The 22,480-nt window shown below is 47.4% G+C and overlaps 1 protein-coding gene across 4 annotated transcripts in view; it reads left to right on the top strand.

The window, feature by feature from the left end:
- The window catches only part of PHKA1 (phosphorylase kinase regulatory subunit alpha 1), a 234,468-nt gene that overhangs the window by 46,603 nt on the left and 165,385 nt on the right, over positions 1-22,480 (top strand). For all 4 annotated transcript variants that reach the window (XM_075324056.1, XM_075324058.1, XM_075324055.1 and 1 more), the window contains exon 3: positions 14,596-14,754. In XM_075324056.1, coding sequence (XP_075180171.1) covers positions 14,596-14,754 — 159 coding nt within the window. The remainder of the gene's footprint in view (positions 1-14,595; positions 14,755-22,480) is intronic.

The following is a 22,480-nucleotide window of genomic DNA, read 5'->3' as shown; positions in this document are numbered from 1 at the left end:
TTTTTTTTTTTTTAAATTATTATTTCATTACATCTTTGCATGGGACAGTACTGAAGATATGACACTTTGTACTCAGTGTTCAGCTACAGTGTAAATTTGGTGCCCTCTAAATAACTCCACACACAGCCATTAATGTCTAAATCGCCTGGAACAAAACTGAGTACACCCCTAAGTGAAAATGGCCAAATTGTGTCCAAAGTGTGAATATTTTGTGTGGCCACCATTATTTTCAAGCACTGCCTTCACATGGAGTTCACTAGAGCTTCACAGGAGCCGCTGGATCCTCTTCCATCCCCCATGACAACATCACAGAGATGGTGGATGTTAGAGAGAATAAATTTGTCTTATCACCTGGCGAACGGTGTAAAAAAAAAAATTAATGCTTCCTGAATTGCTTTTTCGTGTTTATTCTTCCTTACAAAAAGCAGAATAAAAATCGATCAAAATGGCACTCAAACTATTCCAGTAAAAATTTGGACCCCCAATATGGCGCTCATTCCATGCTGAGCTTTGCACTGTGCCTCAAAAGTAGTTTTCAACCACATATGGGGTATAGGCAAGTTCAGGAGAAATTGTGTAACACATTTTACAATTTGTTTTCTGCTATTATCCTTTTGAAAATTAAAGACTTGGGGCCAAAGAAACCTGTTGTTGGAAAAAATTGGAAATTTTAATTTACTCTGCTCAATGTTATACAATTCTGTGAATCGCCTGTGGGTTAAAAATGCTCAATGAATGAATTTCTTGAGAGCTGTAGTTTCCAAGGTAGTCCCCTTTGGGGGTTTCTGCGGTTTTGGCATGTCAGGGGCTTTTCAAATGTAACATGGTGTTCACAATCTATTCCAGCCAAATTGGAGCACCAAAATCAAACGTTGCTCCTTCCATTCCTAGACTTGCCATGCGCCTAAAAAGTAGTGTTCCACCACTAATGGGGTATCTGTGAACTCAGGAGAAACTGTTCTATAAATTGTACAGTCCATTTTCTCTTTTTACCCTTGTGAAAGTGAAACATTTAGGGCTAAAGCAAAATTTTTTTGGGCAAAATGTGTTTTCAGTTTCAACATTAAAGTTCTGTGACGCATTTGTGGGTTCAAGGTGCTCACCACATCTCTAAATAAATTCCTTGACGGTGTAATTTCCAAAATGGGCTAATTTGTGGGGGTTTACACTTTTCAAACATATCAGGGCTTTGCAAACGAAACATGGCGTTCTGTATCGATTAGTCGATTTTGCATTCCAAAATTCAAATGCCGCTTCTTTCCAAGCCCTGCCGTGCACCCAAACAGTAGAGTTCCACCACATATTGGCTATCTGTGTACTCAGGAGAAATTGCACAACAAATTGTACTGTTCATATTCTCCTATTACTCTTGTTAAAATGTGAAATTTGTCAGTAAAGCAATATTTTTTGTGCAGTTTGTAGAATGTTGTCACTGTTGGGAATTTTCTGAAATTTAGTAACCTGAAAGTTAATTCAGATCTGATACAATCCCTAAAATTATTTATTTTATTTTTAATTTTTTTTTTTGTAAATTTCGTTGGAAAAATTAGAAATTGACGAAACTTTTAACCCTTCTAACTTCTGACCCACCCCAGGGCCATGGGGTACCCGGTTCTGGGCTTTGATTGATGGGCTTATGTCACGGGGGCTTGTGCCCGGTCCCGTGGCCATGGTGGTCGCTGAAAGTCAGTAAATATAAATAAGTGTTTTGTGACGCCACCTACAGTTCCGGTATGGTTACTGGGCTGCGGGTCAGACCTCTGGGGTAATTGTTGGGCAGCCAGTTGATTTACGCTCCCTGTAGGTGAAGTGGGATCCCCGGGGCAGTTTTTCTCGTCCTCTAACAGAAAATGGCAGTTTACCTCACATCCTTTTCAACTGTGACTTTGGTGCAACAGTCTATGGCTCCTCAGACGAGAGAAATAAAGTATGTCACACCAATCCATTAACTCTGACCTTGTTTGACTTGCGGCTATAGTCCAGGGTCTCTGATATAACAATTCCAGGTGATATGGAAACAGTTCAGGATCTCCACACCTGACTAGTTATGAGGCCTCCCTTTTGCGCTGTCTCTCTCCCTTTTGGTCTTAGGCTGCCTGGAGCTAGACAATAATACCCTCTTACTGTCCTCAGCTGAATGGCAGACAGCAGGAGCTCCTCTGAGGGGCACCGCTGTATTCACTGCGATCCCTAAGCTCTGGGAAGCGGCTTTGCCTTCAGGTGCTGCTGTGGCCAGGAGACCTGTAGTCTCCCTGGACTCCGGTCTTTACTGCTGAGCAATTGGATCCCTCAGTCTCGGACGCTGATGTCCGGTAGTCTAGCGCTGTTTCTCTGAGATGAACTGATCTGGCTCCGCTTCCCCGGTAACTCCTCTTTTTTGCCTCTCACTCCTGGATCCCTCAGTCTGTTTTCACAGCTTACTCGTACGGGCTTAGCACAGCTTCGTGAACCCAGATGTTCACCCAGTCCTCCCCGGACTCAACTTCCAGACTCCGCCTCCAGACCTGGATTTAAAGGGGACCTCACCTGAGCTCGGCTTGTAGAGCTGCCTCTCCTCCAGGGCTGGAGTGGAAGGTGTGATTTGCGGGATTACCTGATGTGGACATCCTTCCCTGCCCCAGGTACAGGTATAGCTGTGGCAACCGAACCCTGAGATGCCACACTACCTAACAAAAAATTTATATAGTAGACACAAATTATATTGACCAAAATTTACTACTAAGAAAAAAACAATACAATACAAAACAAAATTTACTACTAATTTACTGCCGCCCTCACACAGGCACCAGGCTGCCGCCCTCACACAGGCACCCGGCTGCCTCCCGCACACAGCCACGGGTACCCGGCTGCCACCGCACGCAAGCACAGGTACCCGGCGGCTTGCACGCAGGGTGGGCGGGCAGCCTGCTGGCTGCCACTCTGTGCGTGCGGGGCGGGCGGCTGTGCAGCAAGTTACCAGTTGTCCGCGGTCCCACTTTCAAATGATGGCGTCGGTGGAGTTCGTGGATGAGAGCTCCATCTGCGCACGCGCTGCTCCGGGAGTCAGCGCGTGCGCAGATGGAGCCCTTGCATGAGAGCTCCATCTGCGCATGCGTCGCTCCGGGTGCCATTACTTGAAACGGGACCGCGGACACACTGGGAAAACACCGCATCCGTCTGCTCCACCACTGAGCAGTCCCCGCCGCTGCCACCACTGAGTAGTCGCCGCCGCTGCCATCACTGAACCGGGACCGCGGACACGCACTGCACAGGCCTGCTGCACGGCTCACCCGCCGCCGCTGCTGCCGCCACCACGGACCCCACGGCTCCTGCAACCACGGACGCCACTGCACCTGCAACCACGGACGCCACGGCACCTGCAACCGCGGACCCCACTGCCACTGACCCGCCGCGCCTGCCAGCACAACCTGTGCCTTCTGTGACCCCCGCTTCACCACCACTGCTGCCCCCCTCCGGTAAGAGAACACCGGAGTATAAGACGGACCCCATTTTTCTTTTTTTTTTACCCTTTTTTATGTCTAAATTTGGGGTGCGTCTTATAATCCGGTGCGTCTTATAAAGCGAAACATACGGTACATGTCACGAAAAATCCCTGGATATTGTTTAAAGCATTTCAGAGTTAATACCAAATAAAGTGACACTGCTCAGAATGGCCTTCACATCCTGGTGTTTACTTGCCAGCTTCACAAGCGCACATCGCTCATGTAAATCCATGGTATCACGCCCAAAGGGGCGTGATACCACAGAAAGCATGCAAACGCCCACTGGGTGATGCGACGCCCAGGGGACTAGACTCTCTGCTCATTTACATAGGGAGCATGTAAGTTATCAAACTTTTGTTTTATAAAATCATATTACACAATATTATAACACAGGGATGGGTAGGAAGGGGTTACTAGGCCACACATCACCCTGCTTGTAGGTCAGAACGCATACGCGACCTGACAGGTTCCCTTTAAGCCCACCTGGTTCAGTAGAGTGTTTTTATGCGTGGGGTAATCAGGAATAATAGCTGTAGGCTTTACAAGTGGCTCTTGTGTCACAACAGAAATGATTTGTCACAAATAACATTCAGTTTAGACCTATAAAGATAGGGAGGCACATGTTTGTGGACATTTTCGTTAGATAAGCCAGCTGATATTGAAGGATTCAGCAAGTTGGATGGCTTATTTACTTGACCCCATTGTATGGGCGTCCAAATGGTCTTTTGATATTCTAATTTTGCACCGGTACTGGTACTCTTCCCCCCCCCTTCCTGACCATTTTGTTGAGGTGCTAGCTGCAGTGATGGGCTGTACCGGCTCACAACCATAGCAGATAATCAGTGGCTGTAATAACTAGAGTCTGATGAGCCCTGGTGCAAAATTTGGACCTGCTCCCCCCACATGTTGTTCAGGTGTATTAGCCCTTGGAGCATTTTAAAGACTATAAAAGCATACCACTTGCCCCTCCTCCCCCTTTATTATGAAGTAATGTCCGTATCCTAGTGACCAGGATGGAGAACAGGATGGGGACATATGTCTTCATCTTGGTATATCTCCTCCATCCTGTTATATACAGTGCCTTGCAAAAGTATTCACCCCTTTGGCATTTTTCGTGTTAATGACTTGACTACAACTATGAACGTGTGACTTTCCTTTTATTGTAAAGCAAACCACAAAATAACTGAAAACTTCATGTGTAACTATTTACCCCCCCCCTAAAGTCAGTACTCCTTTTGCAGCAATTACAGCTGCAAGTTGCCTTGGATAAGTCTGAGTACTGATGGGCGATCTCCCCGATGGTCGGGATCGGGGAGACTTGCCCGATTTATTTTGTAAAGATCGGAATTGAGATAACATGGTTTTGCGTCCGATCACCGATCTTGGACTTCACAGTTATGGGATGGGGCAGGGGGGCTGTAAAATAAAGAATACAGTTAATAATAAACATTGTCATACTTACAGACCTATATAGTCAGATATATGTATATAGATATATACATGTATAGATAAATATAGAGAGAGATCCATATAGAGATCTATATATAATGTGAGAGAGATGGATATCTCTTTGTGTGTGTGTGATAGATTATATAATATAATATATATATATATATATATATATATATATATATATATATATATATATATATATATATATATATATAAATTATTAGAAGGTGGCCCGATTCTAACGCATCGGGTATTCTAGAATTTACGTATTGTGTAGTTAATGTATGATTTTTGTTATATATGTAGATGTTGTGTGTGTAGTTACCAAGTGTTTGTGTAGGGCGCTGTACATGTTCTGGGTGTTGCGGGGGGTGAGAGCGGTGTTGTTTGTGTGTTGCGTTGTGTGTGTTGCGTTGTTTGTGGAGCGCTGTGTGTGTTGCGCTGTTTGTGTGGGTGTGGGGTGTATGTGTGTGTTTTGGTGGGAGGTATGTTTTGTGCAATGTGTGTGTTGTGCGGTATGTGCGTATATTTGTGTGTGCCGCGCTGTTTGTGTGTTGGGTGTTGTGTGTGTGTGTGTGTGTGTGTGTGCGGCGTTGTCTGTGGGTGTCTGTGTAGGGCGGTGTTTGTGGTTCCCAGTGTGTGTGTGGTGTGTTGTGCAGTGCATGTGTGGCGGTGAGTGTGTGTTTTGGGGGGAGGTGTGCACCCCCCATCGTGCTCCATCCCCCATGCTGCGCACCCCCCCATCGTGCTCCATCCCCCATGCTGCGCACCCCAAATCGTGCTCCATCTCCCATGCTGCGCACCCCCCATCGTGCTCCATCCCCCATGCAGCGCACCCCCCATCGTGCTCCATCCCCCATGCAGCGCACCCTCCATCGTGCTCCATCCCCCATGCTGCGCACCCCCCATCGTACTCCATCCCCCTTGCTGCGCACCCCCCATCGTGCTCCATCCCCCATGCTGCGCAATCCCCATCGTGCTCCATCCCCCATGCTGCGCACCCCCCATCGTGCTCATCCCCCATGCTGCGCATTCACCATCGTGCTCCATCCCCCATGCTGCGCATTCCCCATCGTGCTCCATCCCCCATGCTGCGCACTCCCAAACGTGCTCCATCCCCCATGCTGCGCACTCCCCATCGTGCTCCATCCCCCATGCTGCGCACTCCCCATCGTGCTCCATCTCCCATGCTGCGCACTCCCCATCGTGCTCCATCCCCCATGCTGCGCACTCCCCATCGTGCTCCATCCCCCATGCTGCGCACTCCCCATCGTGCTCCATCCCCCATGCTGCGCACTCCCCATCGTGCTCCATCCCCCATGCTGCGCACTCCCCATCGTGCTCCATCCCCCATGCTGCGCACTCCCCATCGTGCTCCATCCCCCATGCTGCGCACTCCCCATCGTGCTCCATCCCCCATGGTGCGCACTCCCCATCGTGCTCCATCCCCCATGCTGGGCACTCCCCATCGTGCTCCATCCCCCATGCTGCGCACTCCCCATCGTGCTCCATCCCCCATGCTGCGCACTCCCCATCGTGCTCCATCCCCCATGCTGCGCACTCCTCATCGTGCTCCATCCCCCATGCTGCGCACTCCCCATCGTGCTCCATCCCCCATGCAGCGCACTCCCCATCGTGCTCCATCCCCCATGCTGCGCACTCCCCCCATAGTGCTCCATCCCCCATGCTGCGCACTCCCCATCGTGCTCCATCCCCCATGCTGCGCCCTCCCCTTCGTGCTCCACAGTCACACATCAGACAGTATACACACACACATGTGATCGCATACACTCACACCCCACTTCTGCCTGTGCCCTCCGGTGGGCGGTCCCAGCAGCTGTGCGCCTCTGCCGACACGCACACACCCGATCGCATACACGCACACACCCGATCGCATACACGCACACACCCGATCGCATACACGCACACACCCGATCGCATACACGCACACACCCGATCGCATACACGCACACACCCGATCGCATACACGCACACACCCGATCGCATACACGCGCACACACACATTGACGATATTGCACATACGCGCTCACACTCACAACATCTGGAGATACCACATGCTTCTGGCCATGTGATCCTCCGGCAGGTCCTGGAAGGTCACTGCACGCACAGGATCGCCGCCGAGAAGCAAGCGATATCACGGGATGTTGTGAGTGTGTGGATGCGATCTGATGTGTGTGTGAGGTGTGTGTGAGAGTGAGTGTGATCTGATGTGTGTGTGTGTGTCTGTTCTTATGTGTGTGCGTGTGTGTGTGTGTGTGTTCCGCCACTGCAGGACCTTGATGCGCTCACCTCGGGGCGAGAGGCCATTCCGTGTGGGGGGCGGAGCCTGGGCAAGCGGCCAATCCGTGCGGGGGGCGGAGCCGAGCGGCCAATCCGTGCAGGGGGAAGGAGCAGAGGAGAGCGGCCAATCCATGCGGGGGGGGGCGGGGCCATGGCGAGCCCAGCGGCCAATCCGCTGTTTGTCACCGTAAGGACATGGCCAATCTGTGCGGGGGGCAGAGGCGAGCGGCCAATCCGTGCTGGGGGGAGGAGCCGAGGCGAGCGGCCAATCCGTGCGGGGGACGGGGCCATGGCGAGCCCGGCGGCCAATCCGCTGTTTGTCCCCGTAAGGACACAATTTTGGAGCAAGACAGACAGACAGAATAAGGCAATTATATATATAGATTATATCTATATACAGTTAGGTCCAGAAATATTTGGACAGTGACACAATTTTCGCGAGTTGGGCTCTGCATGCCACCACATTGGATTTGAAATGAAACCTCTACAACAGAATTCAAGTGCAGATTGTAACGTTTAATTTGAAGGTTTGAACAAAAATATCTGATAGAAATTGTAGGAATTGTACACATTTCTTTACAAACACTCCACATTTTAGGAGGTCAAAAGTAATTGGACAAATAAACCAAACCCAAACAAAATATTTTTATTTTCAATATTTTGTTGCGAATCCTTTGGAGGCAATCACTGCCTTAAGTCTGGAACCCATGGACATCACCAAACGCTGGGTTTCCTCCTTCTTAATGCTTTGCCAGGCCTTTACAGCCGCAGCCTTCAGGTCTTGCTTGTTTGTGGGTCTTTCCGTCTTAAGTCTGGATTTGAGCAAGTGAACTGCATGCTCAATTGGGTTAAGATCTGGTGATTGACTTGGCCATTGCAGAATGTTCCACTTTTTTGCACTCATGAACTCCTGGGTAGCTTTGGCTGTATGCTTGGGGTCATTGTCCATCTGTACTATGAAGCGCCGTTCGATCAACTTTGCGGCATTTGGCTGAATCTGGGCTGAAAGTATATCCCGGTACACTTCAGAATTCATCCGGCTACTCTTGTCTGCTGTTATGTCATCAATAAACACAAGTGACCCAGTGCCATTGAAAGCCATGCATGCCCATGCCATCATGTTGCTTCCACCATGTTTTACAGAGGATGTGGTGTGCCTTGGATCATGTGCCGTTCCCTTTCTTCTCCAAACTTTTTTCTTCCCATCATTCTGGTACAGGTTGATCTTTGTCTCATCTGTCCATAGAATACTTTTCCAGAACTGAGCTGACTTCATGAGGTGTTTTTCAGCAAATTTAGCTCTGGCCTGTCTATTTTTGGAATTGATGAATGGTTTGCATCTAGATGTGAACCCTTTGTATTTACTTTCATGGAGTCCTCTCTTTACTGTTGACTTAGAGACAGATACACCTACTTCACTGAGTGTGTTCTGGACTTCAGTTGATGTTGTGAACGGGTTCTTCTTCACCAAAGAAAGTATGCGGCGATCATCCACCACTGTTGTCATCCGTGGACGCCCAGGCCTTTTTGAGTTCCCAAGCTCACCAGTCAATTCCTTTTTTCTCAGAATGTACCCGACTGTTGATTTTGCTACTCCAAGCATGTCTGCTATCTCTCTGATGGATTTTTTCTTTTTTTTCAGCCTCAGGATGTTCTGCTTCACCTCAATTGAGAGTTCCTTAGACCGCATGTTGTCTGGTCACAGCAACAGCTTCCAAATGCAAAACCACACACCTGTAATCAACCCCAGACCTTTTAACTACTTCATTGATTACAGGTTAACGAGGGAGACGCCTTCAGAGTTAATTGCAGCCCTTAGAGTCCCATGTCCAATTACTTTTGGTCCCTTGAAAAAGAGGAGGCTATGCATTACAGAGCTATGATTCCTAAACGCTTTCTCCGATTTGGATGTGAAAACTCTCATATTGCAGCTGGGAGTGTGCACTTTCAGCCCATATTATATATATGTAATTGTATTTCTGAACATGTTTTTGTAAACAGCTAAAATAACAAAACTTGTGTCACTGTCCAAATATTTCTGGACCTAACTGTATATATAATCACACACACACCCCTCTGGCAAAAGTTAAGAGACCACTGCAAAATGTTCAGTTTTTCAGATTTATCTCTCTATAGGTATATTTTTGAGTAAAATGTAAATTGCTCCTTTATTCTATAAACTAGTATTTTCAGAAAATAAATACAAAATTTATTGCTTGGAAATTCGGAGACATGTTGTCAGTAGTTTATAGAATAAAAGAACAAAAATATAATTTCTTTTATTCTATAAACTACTGACATGTCTCCGAATTTCCAAGCAATTAATTTTGTATTTATTTTCTGAAAATACTAGTTTATAGAATAAAAGAGCAATTTACATTTTACTCAAAAATATACCTATAGAGAGAAAAATCAGAAAAACTGAAAATTTTGCAGTGGTCTTTTAATTTTAGCCAGAGCTACGCACACGCACACACACTATATAGATGTATAAAATAATTTTAAAAACATGACTTGGCGCTCCGCGGTATTTTTGATTTTTAGCGCAGATAAAGCAGATGGCTACGGGCTGTCACCCTCACCCCCATCTGCCTAGCTTTACCTTAGCTGGCAATCAAAATACAGGGAAGCCCATTCAATTTTTTTTTATTTAAAAAAGTAATTAAAAAAAAACTTTCATGGGCTCCCGCTGTATTTTGATCGCCAGTCAGTTAAAGCCAGGCAGCTGGGGGCTGGGATTCTCAGCAGCCCGCAGCCGCCCCTGGAAATGGTTAATTTTTTTAGTGCCATTCCAGGTGCTTTACCCGGCTCGTCCAGTGGCCCTGGTGCCGGGTGGCTCGTTGGGTAATAAAGGGGTTAATACCATCTTTGTATTCTCAGATGGTCCTAAGCCCGAAATTCATGGTGTCGTGCCAAATTAGACATGGCCACCATGAATTTCTAGTAAACAGTAAAAGAAAAACACAACACAGAATTTTTATTAGAAATAAAACAAAAAAAATTTAGAAACTCCATCTTAATTATAAAAAATCCGTAGTCCACAGGTACAGCAATGTCACATCTGCTTCATCACTCTGTACAGACAGTCTATACAGTGTGAAAAGCAAAGAGAGCAATGTCATCTCTGCTACATCACTCTGTACAGCAGCGGCTATACAGAGTGAGATGCGGTAGATCCCGCGGGTCGGCATCAGCGGGCACGGCTCCTCAGGTACACAAAACACCAGGAGCGGACTTTTGCGTTTCACACCGAACACAAAAGCAGTGCAGAGGAAAGAGACGGCGACCACCAGTCCGGGTGGGGGACCCGAGTACAACCGGCCGCGGCGGCCGGCCACCAGCACCTTTTGGTTTACCAAAAGACTCGTGTGATTTATTAACTGTGAGTAACCAAACATCCCCTGGTACGTCTGGGCGCGCAGGCCCCTGCCACCGTCATCCCTTGCACCAAACCACCGGGTCCCGGGGAAACCATCCCTACCCACGGAGGGGTTAACATCCAGCTGCCATCACATCTCCCCCGGGTATCCCGCAACAGCAGCGGTGGTGTCACACTTCACCTCACACCATGGGTGGCGTCGCGAACACAGTACGGCAAAGCCCGTACAACTACATCCCCCTTTTTCATTTGGCGTGTCCACGTGACCCCCGGCTCGGCTGCTACAGGCGTGGGGGCGGCACATATAATAGTCAAGGCGGGAATAGATCAGGGTCACAGTGAGGGTTTTTGTTGTTTCCATGGTGAGAAAAGGGAGGATTCCAGAGATGTTCTTCAGGTGCAGGTGACAGGAGCGGCCAAGAGATTGTATATAGGTGGTGAAGGAAAGATGGGTGTTAAAGGGAACCTTTCACCAGATTTTTACCTATTAAACTAAAATAATAACCTTCTGCAGCTCCTGGGCTGCATTCTATGAAGGTGCACCTTGGCCCTGACTCCCCTTCCAGACCCCAAAAAAAACTTTATAAAACCTGACCATTAGGTATGCTAATTACCTGTGTTGGCCAGATTGGCGTGGTCATTTTCTCCTCCTGTCCCCCCTCCTGCCGCTGATCGCCGTCCTACTTTCTTGATTGACGTCATGAAGCTTCCGTCATCATCCTCGTTGCATTTTCAAATCTCGCGCCTGTGCAGTTCTGTCGACTCGCACAGGCGCAGTTCGCTCTGCTATATTGCGGGCAGAGCAGAAAACATAGCTGCCCTCGCTCGCGCCGGTGAGATTATGGTCGGCGCTGTGCATGACCTCACCAGCGTCGTCCTCGTACCTAACAGCCAGGAACCAGCAAGTGATGCACTGAAAGAGAGGTCAGTAAGATAGGAAGAAAACGAGGAGAGGGTGGTGTCCTACGTTTTGCTGTCAAAAAATAATTGGTCACTTTGAGGGCAGTTTCTGTAGAATGTAGGGGGTGGAAGCCAGACCGTAAGGGTGCGTGCCCACGATCAGTGTTTGCAGCGTTTTAGACGCAGCATACGTCAGCTGCGTCTAAAATGCTGCGGTGTACAGTACAAGCATAGAGGACGGGATTTCTACAAACTATGCTTTTTTTCTGCAGCAAACACTGACCTGCGAAACGTCTTTCCAGACGTCCTCCTTCGTAGCGCACCGAACACTGATCGTGAGTAGAAGCAGCTGCAGTCTGTTGCGGAGGAGACGCGCGGCCCCGCTGCATTCTGGAGGCAGCGAGTCATAATCGTGGGCACATACCCATTACCTCTCCACTCACTCTCTACTAGATGTAATAGGGTAAGTCTGGAATAGACAACGTGCTGCAAGAGTTTAGAGATGAAGAGGAGATTGGAGACAGGTCTGTAGTTATTTGTGCAGGATGCCTCTAGAGAAGGGTTTTTCAATAATGGAATAATAGAGAGCAAAAGAGAAGGGTGTTTGATACTGCGCCAAAGGATCACAGGAACAGATGTTTAGATTAATGCATCTTTATTTCATCCAGGTCTACGCGTTTCTGGAGCCACTGCCCCCTTCCTCAGGACCGTCAGGAAAGACAAAACATCAAATCTCAAATCTTGTCTTTCCTGACGGTCCTGAGGAAGGGGGCAGTGGCTCCAGAAACGCGTAGACCTGGATGAAATAAAGATGCATTAATCTAAACATCTGTTCCTGTGATCCTTTGGCGCAGTATCAAACACCCTTCTCTTTTGCTCTCGGTTTTCTGCCATTTGGGTGGCTGCAGCCTTGGATCAGATTCTACATGCGAATATAGTTGTTGTGACTCTCACAACGACATCTGGTGAGTATTTTCACCCTCCTCCCACCCCTTATATACTGGGGTAAGACCCTATATGCACTTTTCTCTCCACAGATTTCCTGTCTGAATAATGGAATAATGATAGTGTTTTGAAGGAGGAAGAGAAGATACCACGAGAGAGAGTGTGAATATTTTAGTTAGGTTAGTAGTGAAAACTGGAGAGCGGGTCTGGAGTAGGTGTTGGGGAAAGGGGTCAGTAGTGCAACTGGTAGCACAAGAAGAGAGGAGCCTGGAGACTACTTCCTCTGTGACTGGGTCAAATGTGGAGAGTGAGCCAGACTGGATGTGTGGAGGGATGGGAATCGTGATGCTTTGTGGCCGGGAGCCGATTTCCCATCGGATATTTTCTATTTTCTCTGTGAAACATGAGGCTAGATCATCAGCACAAAGGTCTGTGATTGGGATCTGCACTGTAGAACTGAGGAGAGAGTGAAAAGTGTTGAAGAGCTTTTTTGGATTGTTGGAAAGTGAGGCGATCAGGATGGTGAAGTAGGTCTGTTTGGCGAGGGGAAGGGCAGAGTTATAGGTTCTTAACTTTATCCACTATAAATGTATGTTTTCTGGTGTGCAGGTTTCCCTCCATTGGCATTCACAACTCCTAGTGTCGCTGGAGAAATCGAGTTTGCGATGTGAGCCTGGGCTATTTTACTCTGTGTTTGGAGGTTCTGAGGGTGAGGTGCGCTTCTTGGTCCAGGGTGCTTCTGAGATGATCATTATAGTGATTTACAGCCAGATCAGGATAGCAAAGTGTAGAGAGTCTGTAAGTGTATGAGGCTCGATGGCCTGTAGATTTCTGAATGTGTGATAGGTGGGGGAGGATTTGTGAGTGTGAAGGAGAGGATGTTGTGGTCAGAGAGGGAAGAGGTTTTGAGATTGAGCAGAGATGGACAAAGACCAGGTCAAGAGTGTTACAGTTTTCGCGTTTCTCAGAGATTGAGAGTAAGAGAGGTGGTTAGAGATAGAAGCTGGCATGCAGAGGCGGAGATGGGGCTATACATGGGGTTGTTGATGTCTCCCAGGATAAGGGTTGGTCATTCTAAGGACAAAAAGTGTGGCAGCCAGGCAGAAAAATGGTCAAGGAACTGGGTGGGTGAGCCTGGGGGACGGTATTCAACCGCTGGTCTGAGGGAGAGGGGATGGATGAGCCTGATGGTGTGTACCTTGAAAGAATGGAATAAGAGTGATGGAGCTGGGGGGGATGAGATGGCAGCAGGGGAAGCCCCTTCCTGGTGTACATTTCCCCCATCCTGGCATATATACTGCTTCCCTAGCTTTCACATTGCGTGTTGTCCTCTTCTGTAGTCAGCACAGAAGGCCGTAAGCTGCTGTCATGTGCCTGCTTTGAGGATTCATGACATCACTTTCATGTTCCTCCAGTCATGTGCATGCCAACATCATCTGTCTGCCTCTGTTTGGCCGGCAGTGTGTATTGCAGTACTAGACTGGACAGGTCTCGGACGCAGCACATTTCAGTTGGCTGTGCGTCCTCTGACACACATTTAGCTGAATCATATGCTGGGGTCGGCGGGCCCCTATACTCCCAGGCCCTATCAGGTCACAACCTCTGCAACCGTGATCGTTGCACCCCTGCAGATATTGATTTTTTTTTTTATTTTTTTTTTTTTAAAAGTTTGTACCTTTTGGACTTCCCTATTAAAAGAAATCTGTCCTCCATTTTTTGTCACCTAATCTGAGAGCAGCATACTGTTGAAGCAGAGATTTTGATTCCAGCAGTGTTTCACTTACTGGGCTGCTTAGTGTAGTTTTGATAATCTCCTGCTGATTAAACGGTGACTATCATTAGAGGACTACTTGTCGTGCTGCTAGATAGTCCAGCATATTAATGAGCTCTGTAAAACTGCTAGAGAGAAAACATTGATTTTATCAAAATGACAGCAAACCGCTCCGGAAGTGAAACATCGCTGGAATCAGTGTCTCTGTCTCTATATTATGCTGCCCTCAGATGGGGAGCAAAAACCTGGGGACATATTCCGTCCGCTACCTTGTTTGTACGCAAGCCTCCCGTTGATGAGCCAAATATATATGACCAGTCAAACTTCAAACTTGCTCATAAGTTTACCTTTCTGATCTCTTACAGAATCCAGTCACTGGCCTATTGCCTGCGAGCTGTGAACACAAAGATGCCTGGGTGCGAGACAACGTCTATACAATTCTTGCCGTGTGGGGTCTGAGTCTTGCTTACCGCAAAAACGCAGATCGAGATGAAGACAAGGCCAAAGCATATGAGCTGGAACAGGTGAGAAGATTGAAAGCTTTACTGCTCGTTCACACATCAGTTTTTTGGCATCAAGCACAATTCGGCGTGTGCCTGATGCAACGGATCCGGCGCAGAATATGCAAAAATGGATGCGCCTGATCCTTTTTTTTTTTTTTTTTTTTTTTTTTTTTTGATGGACCCGGTATACCTGATCTGTCAAACAGATCCGGCGCATCTGTTTTTTTTTTGCATTCGTTTCGCCCGTTTTTTGTTTTTTTTTTTGCTGGATCCGTTTTTTTCAATAAATTTGGAGCATGCTCAGTTTAAAAAAAGGATCCGGCGGCCGCATCGCATTTTTTGCCGCATCACACTGGATCCAGCGTCCATAGGCTTCAATTGTAAATCACGCTGTATTGCGCCGGATCTGGCGCGATACGTTTTTTCAGAGACAAAAAAAACGTTCAATGAGACGTTCCATCCGGCCGCCGCATTGAGTAATTACGCCAGAGCCGTCAAAAGCCAGATGCAATGCAAGGCCATCAGGCACAATCCGGCGCTAATACAAATCAATGGGAATAAATCGGATCTGGCACCGGATCAGTTTTATCCGTTTTTTTTCCGGATTGTGCCTGATGGGAAAAAAACTGATGTGTGAACGTAACCTTAGACTGAGTTAAACAGCAACAAAGTAGCCTAAAGGCACGGCGTTCTGTGATTTATAGGAATGTGAATTGTCGCAAGAGTCAGTCCCAAAATCTCCTATACGAAATGATGACTTTTATATAGTTATGTGGTGACTATAAGATCAGATCCCTCACTGAGGTCTTCGTTATACATGCTTGGTTTGTATGAAGATCGGAGCCTACAACGAGCCGGCAGTATGTGGGGAATTGAGGGGGTAATGGCCGAGTCTTTGTCCCCACAGCAGGTGTTATTGTAGTGGTAGTGGTATCATGGAGCACGGTTTCTCTTAGGATTGCTGTCTTTTTCACATGACTGTGCTGTTAAAGGTCCTGCTGTCCTGTGCGAAGTATAGGGTTTCACATTCGTTCCCCTGTTAAAGGTCATCCTCCATCTCATGTGTCAGACTGTGACCGGTAGGTATATGAGTTTACAGACATGCATCTTGAAAGCAACTTGGTGCAAACATTTTCTGGTTAATTTATAAAGGAAACCTGTCGACTGATGCACGCTGCAGCTTGCATCAGATCCTGGCTGCAAGATTACAGCATTTCAGCGAAAAAGTAGGAATTGGACCTACCGCTAATGATATTTCCAGGAGTCCATCATGACAGCACCACAGGAGGTTGCTCCCTATCCTCTGTAGGGACAGGAACACATGCAACAGGTTAAAAGCCCCTCCCACCCCATCCCCACCAGTGCTTTAAAAATTACCACACCAGGATGGGTACAATGCTATTTTATTATTATGCCTGGGAAAACACATGTTAACTTCACATCTACCAGAAGGGAGGGATATAAGGGTGCTGTAATGATGGACTCTTGGAAATATCATTACCAGTAGGTCTAATTCCTACTTAACAGGTCGTCCCTCATTACAGCACTACAGGAGTATACCCAATAAACCGTCTTAGGGTGGGACAACTGCCTGAAGGACCTTTCTACCAAAAGACCTTTTTTGATTTGAGAGAACATCCAATTTGTAATGCTTACAAAATGTAGAAGGACCTGACCAAGTAGCTACAGCACAAATCTGATCCAGGGAAGCCCCTGCTCTAGTTGCCCAGGAAGTGGAAAGTGCCTTAGTGGAATGGGCCCTGACAACCCCCGGGAGAGGAATGTTAGCCGAAGAATAGGTGAACTGAATCAGAGTTCTAACCCATCTAGCCAAGGAAGCTTTAGATGTCTTCTTGCCTTTGTTCTTCCCTGCAAACTGAATGAACAAATGAGAATCCACTCTCCAGCTCCGGGTTGCCTCCAAATAGGCCAATAGCACCGCTCAAACATCCAAGGAATGTAGCTCCTGCTCCTTTGCATTTCTGGAAGACTAACAGAAGGATGGTAGCACAATCTCCTGACTGAGTGTAGAAGCAGAAACAACTTTTGGAGAAAAGGAAGGACCCAGCCGCAAGACTATGCAATCTTCTCTCACTTGAATGTATGGGTCTTCGATGGAGAGAGCCTGCAGTTCCCTTATTTGCTTTGCAGAAGTGATTGCCACAAAAAAGATTGTTTTTAGGGAAAGCTCTTTGATATCCAGGTCTGAGTTCGTGGAATAAGGCTGGCAACATAGAAAGTTCAGGACCAGAGACAGATCCCAAGGAGATGTACTTCTCAAAGTGGGCTGTAGTCGCTGAACAGTATTCATGAACCTCAGTATCCAGGGATGGGCAGCTGAGTGTCGAGGAACACACTGAGAGCTGCCACCTGCACTTTCAAGGTACTTGGTTTTAACCCTTTATTAAAGCCTGCCTGGAGAAAATCCAGTATGCTGTGAATATCGGGCTCTGTCTGGCCGGTACCCATGAAAGTACAGAAAACTTTTCAGATCTTATGGTAGATGGCTTTAGTGACCTGTGTTTTACTTGCCAGCATATTGGTAATCACCCGATCCGAGAGACCCTTTGAGGCTAAGATCTTCCGCTCAGGATCCAGGCGGAGAGCTGCAGTTGTTGTAGGTTCTGATGCCAAAGAGGACCTTGAGAAAGTAGATCCTACCGGAGTGGAAGAACAATTGGATCCTCCTCCGACAGCTGGCGAAGCAGGGTGAACCAGCTTCGTTTTGTCCAGAAAGGAACTATCACTATGGCCCTTGCCTGATCTTCTCGAATCTTCCGCAGCATCCTTGGAATCAATGGGACTGGTGGAAAGGCATAGAGCAGGCCTGTTCCCCAGAATTGAGACAGGGCGTCCATTGCCACTGGATCGTCCGCCAAACTGAGGGAAAAGAACTGCCGCACCTTGGTATTTTCTCTGCTTGCAAACAGGTCTAGGCATTGTTGACCCCATCTGCAAACTAGGCTGTGAAACACTGCTGCGTTCGGACTCCACTCCGATGCTCTCATTTGACGACGACTGAGATAATTGGCCCCCTTTTTGTCCAATCCCCAGAGATGAAGCGCGGAAACGGAAGATACAGTGGCTTCTAGAAGAAGAAAGATGTCTTCTGCAAGCCTCTGTAAACTGATGTCTGGATCTGCCCTGGTAATGGAGAAAAGAGAGAGTCATGATGTTGTCCGAGTAAATTTTTATATGTTGACCCTGTAGAGCCGGCCTGCTGAGACAAAGGGCTTCTAGGACTGCTCTTAGCTCCCGGAATTTGGACGACTTAGAATGGAACGCTGGAGGCCAAGTCCCCTGGAGATAGGAGTGATCCACCTTGGCGCTCCAGCTGAAGCGGCTCGCGCCCGTCGTGATGCTCGGATTCAATACCCACTGAACGCCTCTGGTCAGGTTTGATGTTTTCTTCCACCACTATAAAGAATTTATGGCCTTCCCTAGGAGCCTGAATCTTTGATCGAGCAAAGTTTTGTGTCTCGCCGAGGTGGCAAGTACGTCCTTCTGCAGCGGTCTTGAGTGAAACTGACTCCAACGTACGCTTCCTATAAAAGAAGTAATCAGCCCCAGTATTCTCATTGCCTGGCAGATTGAGACCTTTTCCTTTTCTGAAAACACACTTATTTCCTGGGAGATGGCTATCAGGATCCAGACAAATTTTTGAAGGATACCCCTGGTTACTTGAAGATAATGCTCCATCTACGGAGCCGATCTTGCCATCAGAAGGAAAGTCGCCCAGATATGCAACAACCACTACATCCTGCAGGCGAAGGTAAGCCACCATGTCAGTCACTACTTTTGTAAATATTCGGGTTGCTGAAGAGAGGCCAAATGGAAGGCACCGGAGCTGGTTGTGGAGAGTGACTGAGCCTTTCTGAAGAGCGAATCTGAGAAACTGCTGACTGACCGGGTGAATAGGAAAATGGTAGTACGCATCCTGTAAGTCTAGTGTACACATCACCGCTCCCTGTTCTATAAGGGGAATGGCCAATTCGAAACTTTCTGTATAGTACCCACTGATTTAGGGGCTTGAGGTTGATAATTGTGCGGAGCTTCCCTGAGGGCTTTCTTACAGAGAACAGGGAAGAGTAATGACCCTGAAACTGTTGGTCTAGAGGGACTGGAACGACTGCTCCTATGTCTAAGAGCATGGCTACATCTGCCCATAGACGACTGAGGGAGGCGTGAGAGCCCTGAGTGATACAGAAACGCTGAGGAGGGAGACGGAAAAATTCTTTACGGTACCCTTCTGAGATTGTGGAAAAGAGCCACGGGTTTTTGGTGACCGAATGCCAACCCTTCAGAAACTGAGAAAGCCGCCCCCCCACCTGTACACCGTCATGAATGTTTGGAACGGAATTTAGAGGAGGACTGGGGTTTCTTATCTCTGCTCTTATAACCCCACCCCTGGGAGCCCCTTTTTCCCCTGAAAGTGCTGTCTACGCTGAGGAAAGGACCTCCGAAAGGGCTGGGATTTATGGTCTTCCTCCGGGACATCTTTTGAATTTAGAAACTGCTTTATTTAGCCGAATCATTTTTCTTGTGTGCAACAGGGGCCGGAGGGAAGTCCCTGTCCTGAGGGGAAAATAAATATATATATATATATATATATATATATATATATATATATATATATATATATATATATATATATATATATATATATATATATATATATATATCATGCATACCGTATATATGGTCTATATCTCTCAAAAGTTTGGACACACCTTCTCATTCGAAGAGTTTTCTTTATTTTCATGACTCTAAAAATTGTAGATTCCCATTGAAGGCATCAAAACTATGAATTAAAACCTGTGGAATGAAGTACTTAAAGTGTGAAACAACTGAAAATATGTCTTATATTCTAGGTTCTACAGAGTAGCCACCTTTTTGCTTTCATTACTGCTTTGCACACTCTTGGCATTCTCTTTATGAGCTTACCGGAAATGGTCTTCCAACAGTCTTGAAGGAGTTCCCAGAGATGCTTAGCACTTGTTGGCCTTTTTGCCTTCACTCTGCGGTCCAACTCACCCCAAACCATCTCGATTGGGTTCAGGTCTGGTGACTAGGTCACCTGGCGTAGCACCCCATCACTCTCCTTCTTAGTCAAATAGCCCTTACACAGCCTGGAGGTGTGTGTTGGGGTCATTATCCTGTTGAAAAATAAATGACGGTCCAACTAAACGCAAACCGGATGGAATAGCACGCCGCTGCAAGATGCTGTGATAGCCATGCTGGGTTCTGTATGCCTTCAATTTTGAATAAATCCCCAACAGTGTCACCAGCAAAGCAACCCCACACCATCACACCTCCTCTTCCATGCTTCACGGTGGGAACCAGGCATGTAGAATCCATCCGTTCACCTTTTCTACAAAGACACGGTGGTTGGATCCAAAGATCTCAAATTTGGACTCATCAGACCCAAGCACAGATTTCTACTGGTCTAATGTCCATTCCTTGTGTTCTTTAGCCCAAACAAGTCTCTTCTGCTTGTTGCCTGTCCTTAGCAGTGGTTTCCTAGCAGCTATTTTACCATGAAGGCCTGCTGCACAAAGTCTCCTCTTAATGGGAAGGTGTCGCGGGTTTTTTTATTTTTGTATTAAAAATAGTAATTATGAAATCAAGTATTTTTAATACAAAATTAAAATCACTGCTTATTTAGTTTTTATTTCATTCTAATTTTACTGAAGGCATTGGGGGTTGCCATGCTGGATTTGCTGTGTGTGTAACGACAGTTACTCCTTTATGGCAGCCCCTGTGCATAGACTCTGATAGTCGGAATCCGACCCTTAGGCTTAATACAGGAGAGCTCTCTGCTGTGAAATGGACGCGCCCCTTGAGCTGTCCAGATCACAACAGAGGGAGGAGATCAGCGCCATTTTTCTGCAGCTCACAGCGGTCATGCTGTGTGCTGAAGTTTTCCCCCTGTCACCCGTTCGGCCCATGGGAGTAGTGTACCGGCGCCCCTCCCCCCCCCACCGCAGATGCTACCGTCTGCAATAACACCCCCAGGCTCCCCCCCCCCCTTCCCATGGCCTGAGTAGTGTACGGCCCCCCTCCCTCCCCGGCCGCAGCGGGTGTGTGTGTGTGTGTGTGTGTGTGTGTGTGTGCTGGCAGAGCATTGTGTGTGCTGGCAGAGCATTGTGTGTGTGCTGGCAGAGCATTGTGTGTGTGCTGGCAGAGCATTGTGTGTGTGCTGGCAGAGCATTGTGTGTGTGCTGGCAGAGCATTGTGTGTGTGCTGGCAGAGCATTGTGTGTGTGCTGGCAGAGCATTGTGTGTGTGCTGGCAGAGCATTGTGTGCGTGTGTGCGTGCGTGGCAGAGGATTGTGGTCACCCACACACGTGCGGCAGAGCATTGCGGGTGTGTGGCCGAGCATTTCGGGTGGTCATGCATGCAGAGCATTGCACAGTCATGCTGCTCAGTCACACACACAGTATATACACAGTGATCACATGGTATATAGTATATACACACAGTATATAATATATACACACAATACACGGTATATAGTATATACACACGCTGGCTCCGCCTCCCTCATGCTGCTCCGTCACACACAGTATATAAACACTGTACACATGGTCTATAGTATATACACACAGTGTATAATATATGCACACAGTACATGATATAAAGTATATACACACGCCGTAGTCTCTAGCAGCTGAACCGGAAGTGCCCTCGCCTGACCCGGAAGCGCTCCCTGGAGCGCTCCTGCGCATACCCTAACTAGCAGTGCACACGCCGAGATCGGCAGGCACACTGGAGCAAGGCGCCCCCCGTGTTGGGGGAAGCGGCACATGCTGGGAGCTCCCGCTGAGACCAGACTAGCCGAGGGACCGTTCCCCTGGTATCAGCTGCGGACCCACTTCACCAGGGAGGAAGAAGCACAAACCACAATCACTCCCTTGGGCCTGTAAGTAGGATCCTCTTCTCTTGCATGCTATCCTGTGTAGGGACAGGAAACACACTGCTGGGGATGGGGTGGGAGGGGCTTTTAACCTTTTGCTTGTGTTTCTGTCCCTACAGAGGATAGGGAGCAACCTCCTGTGGTGCTGTCATGAGGGGCGACCTGGAAATATAGTTTTTGGATTTGGCCGGGAATCATATGCAGAAGCGAAACTAGGAGAGCCTTGCCACAGGTTGGCTTTCTTCCTCTTCATTGTAGTTGATTGACAGGTCTCTCCAATGTGTGTATCTAACAAAAGACCTGGAACAACACGTGCAGAAAGAAAGACATGGCGGTTGGTATAAGACCCCTCAAATTTTGACCTATGAGACCACAGTACATATTTCCACTGATCTAATGTCCAGCCCTAATGTTGCTTGGCCCAAACAAGTCTCATACATGTTTGTGTTCCTCAGTAGTGGCTTCTATGCAGCAATTCAACCATAGAACCCCGTTTACATCTCCTCTGGACAGTTTCTGTTGAAAGGAAATTTTGGTCTTCCTTTCCTGGACTGTTACTCATGGGAGACAGCTTCATCACAGCAATTGATATTCTTCATAACTGCTATTAAAGATACCTTCAAAGTTCTATCAGGTTTCCCATTACTCAGTTGTGTTTCTTTCCTTAAGATGTGGAACAGGGCTCAGCACTATATGGAGGTATGCGCCAACACTGCCTCTACAAAGCACACCTGATGGTCACACTTTCTGAAGGTCAGTGATTCCACTAATAGGTTCTTGAAGCATTCCTGTTCATTGGAATCCATTATAAGTGACTGCCGTATGAAGCTG

Source organism: Anomaloglossus baeobatrachus, chromosome 9, assembly GCF_048569485.1.
Source record: "Anomaloglossus baeobatrachus isolate aAnoBae1 chromosome 9, aAnoBae1.hap1, whole genome shotgun sequence".
Lineage (NCBI taxonomy): Eukaryota > Metazoa > Chordata > Amphibia > Anura > Aromobatidae > Anomaloglossus > Anomaloglossus baeobatrachus.
Note: the sequence above shows the minus strand (reverse complement) of the source record. Positions and strands in the feature narration are given on the sequence as shown.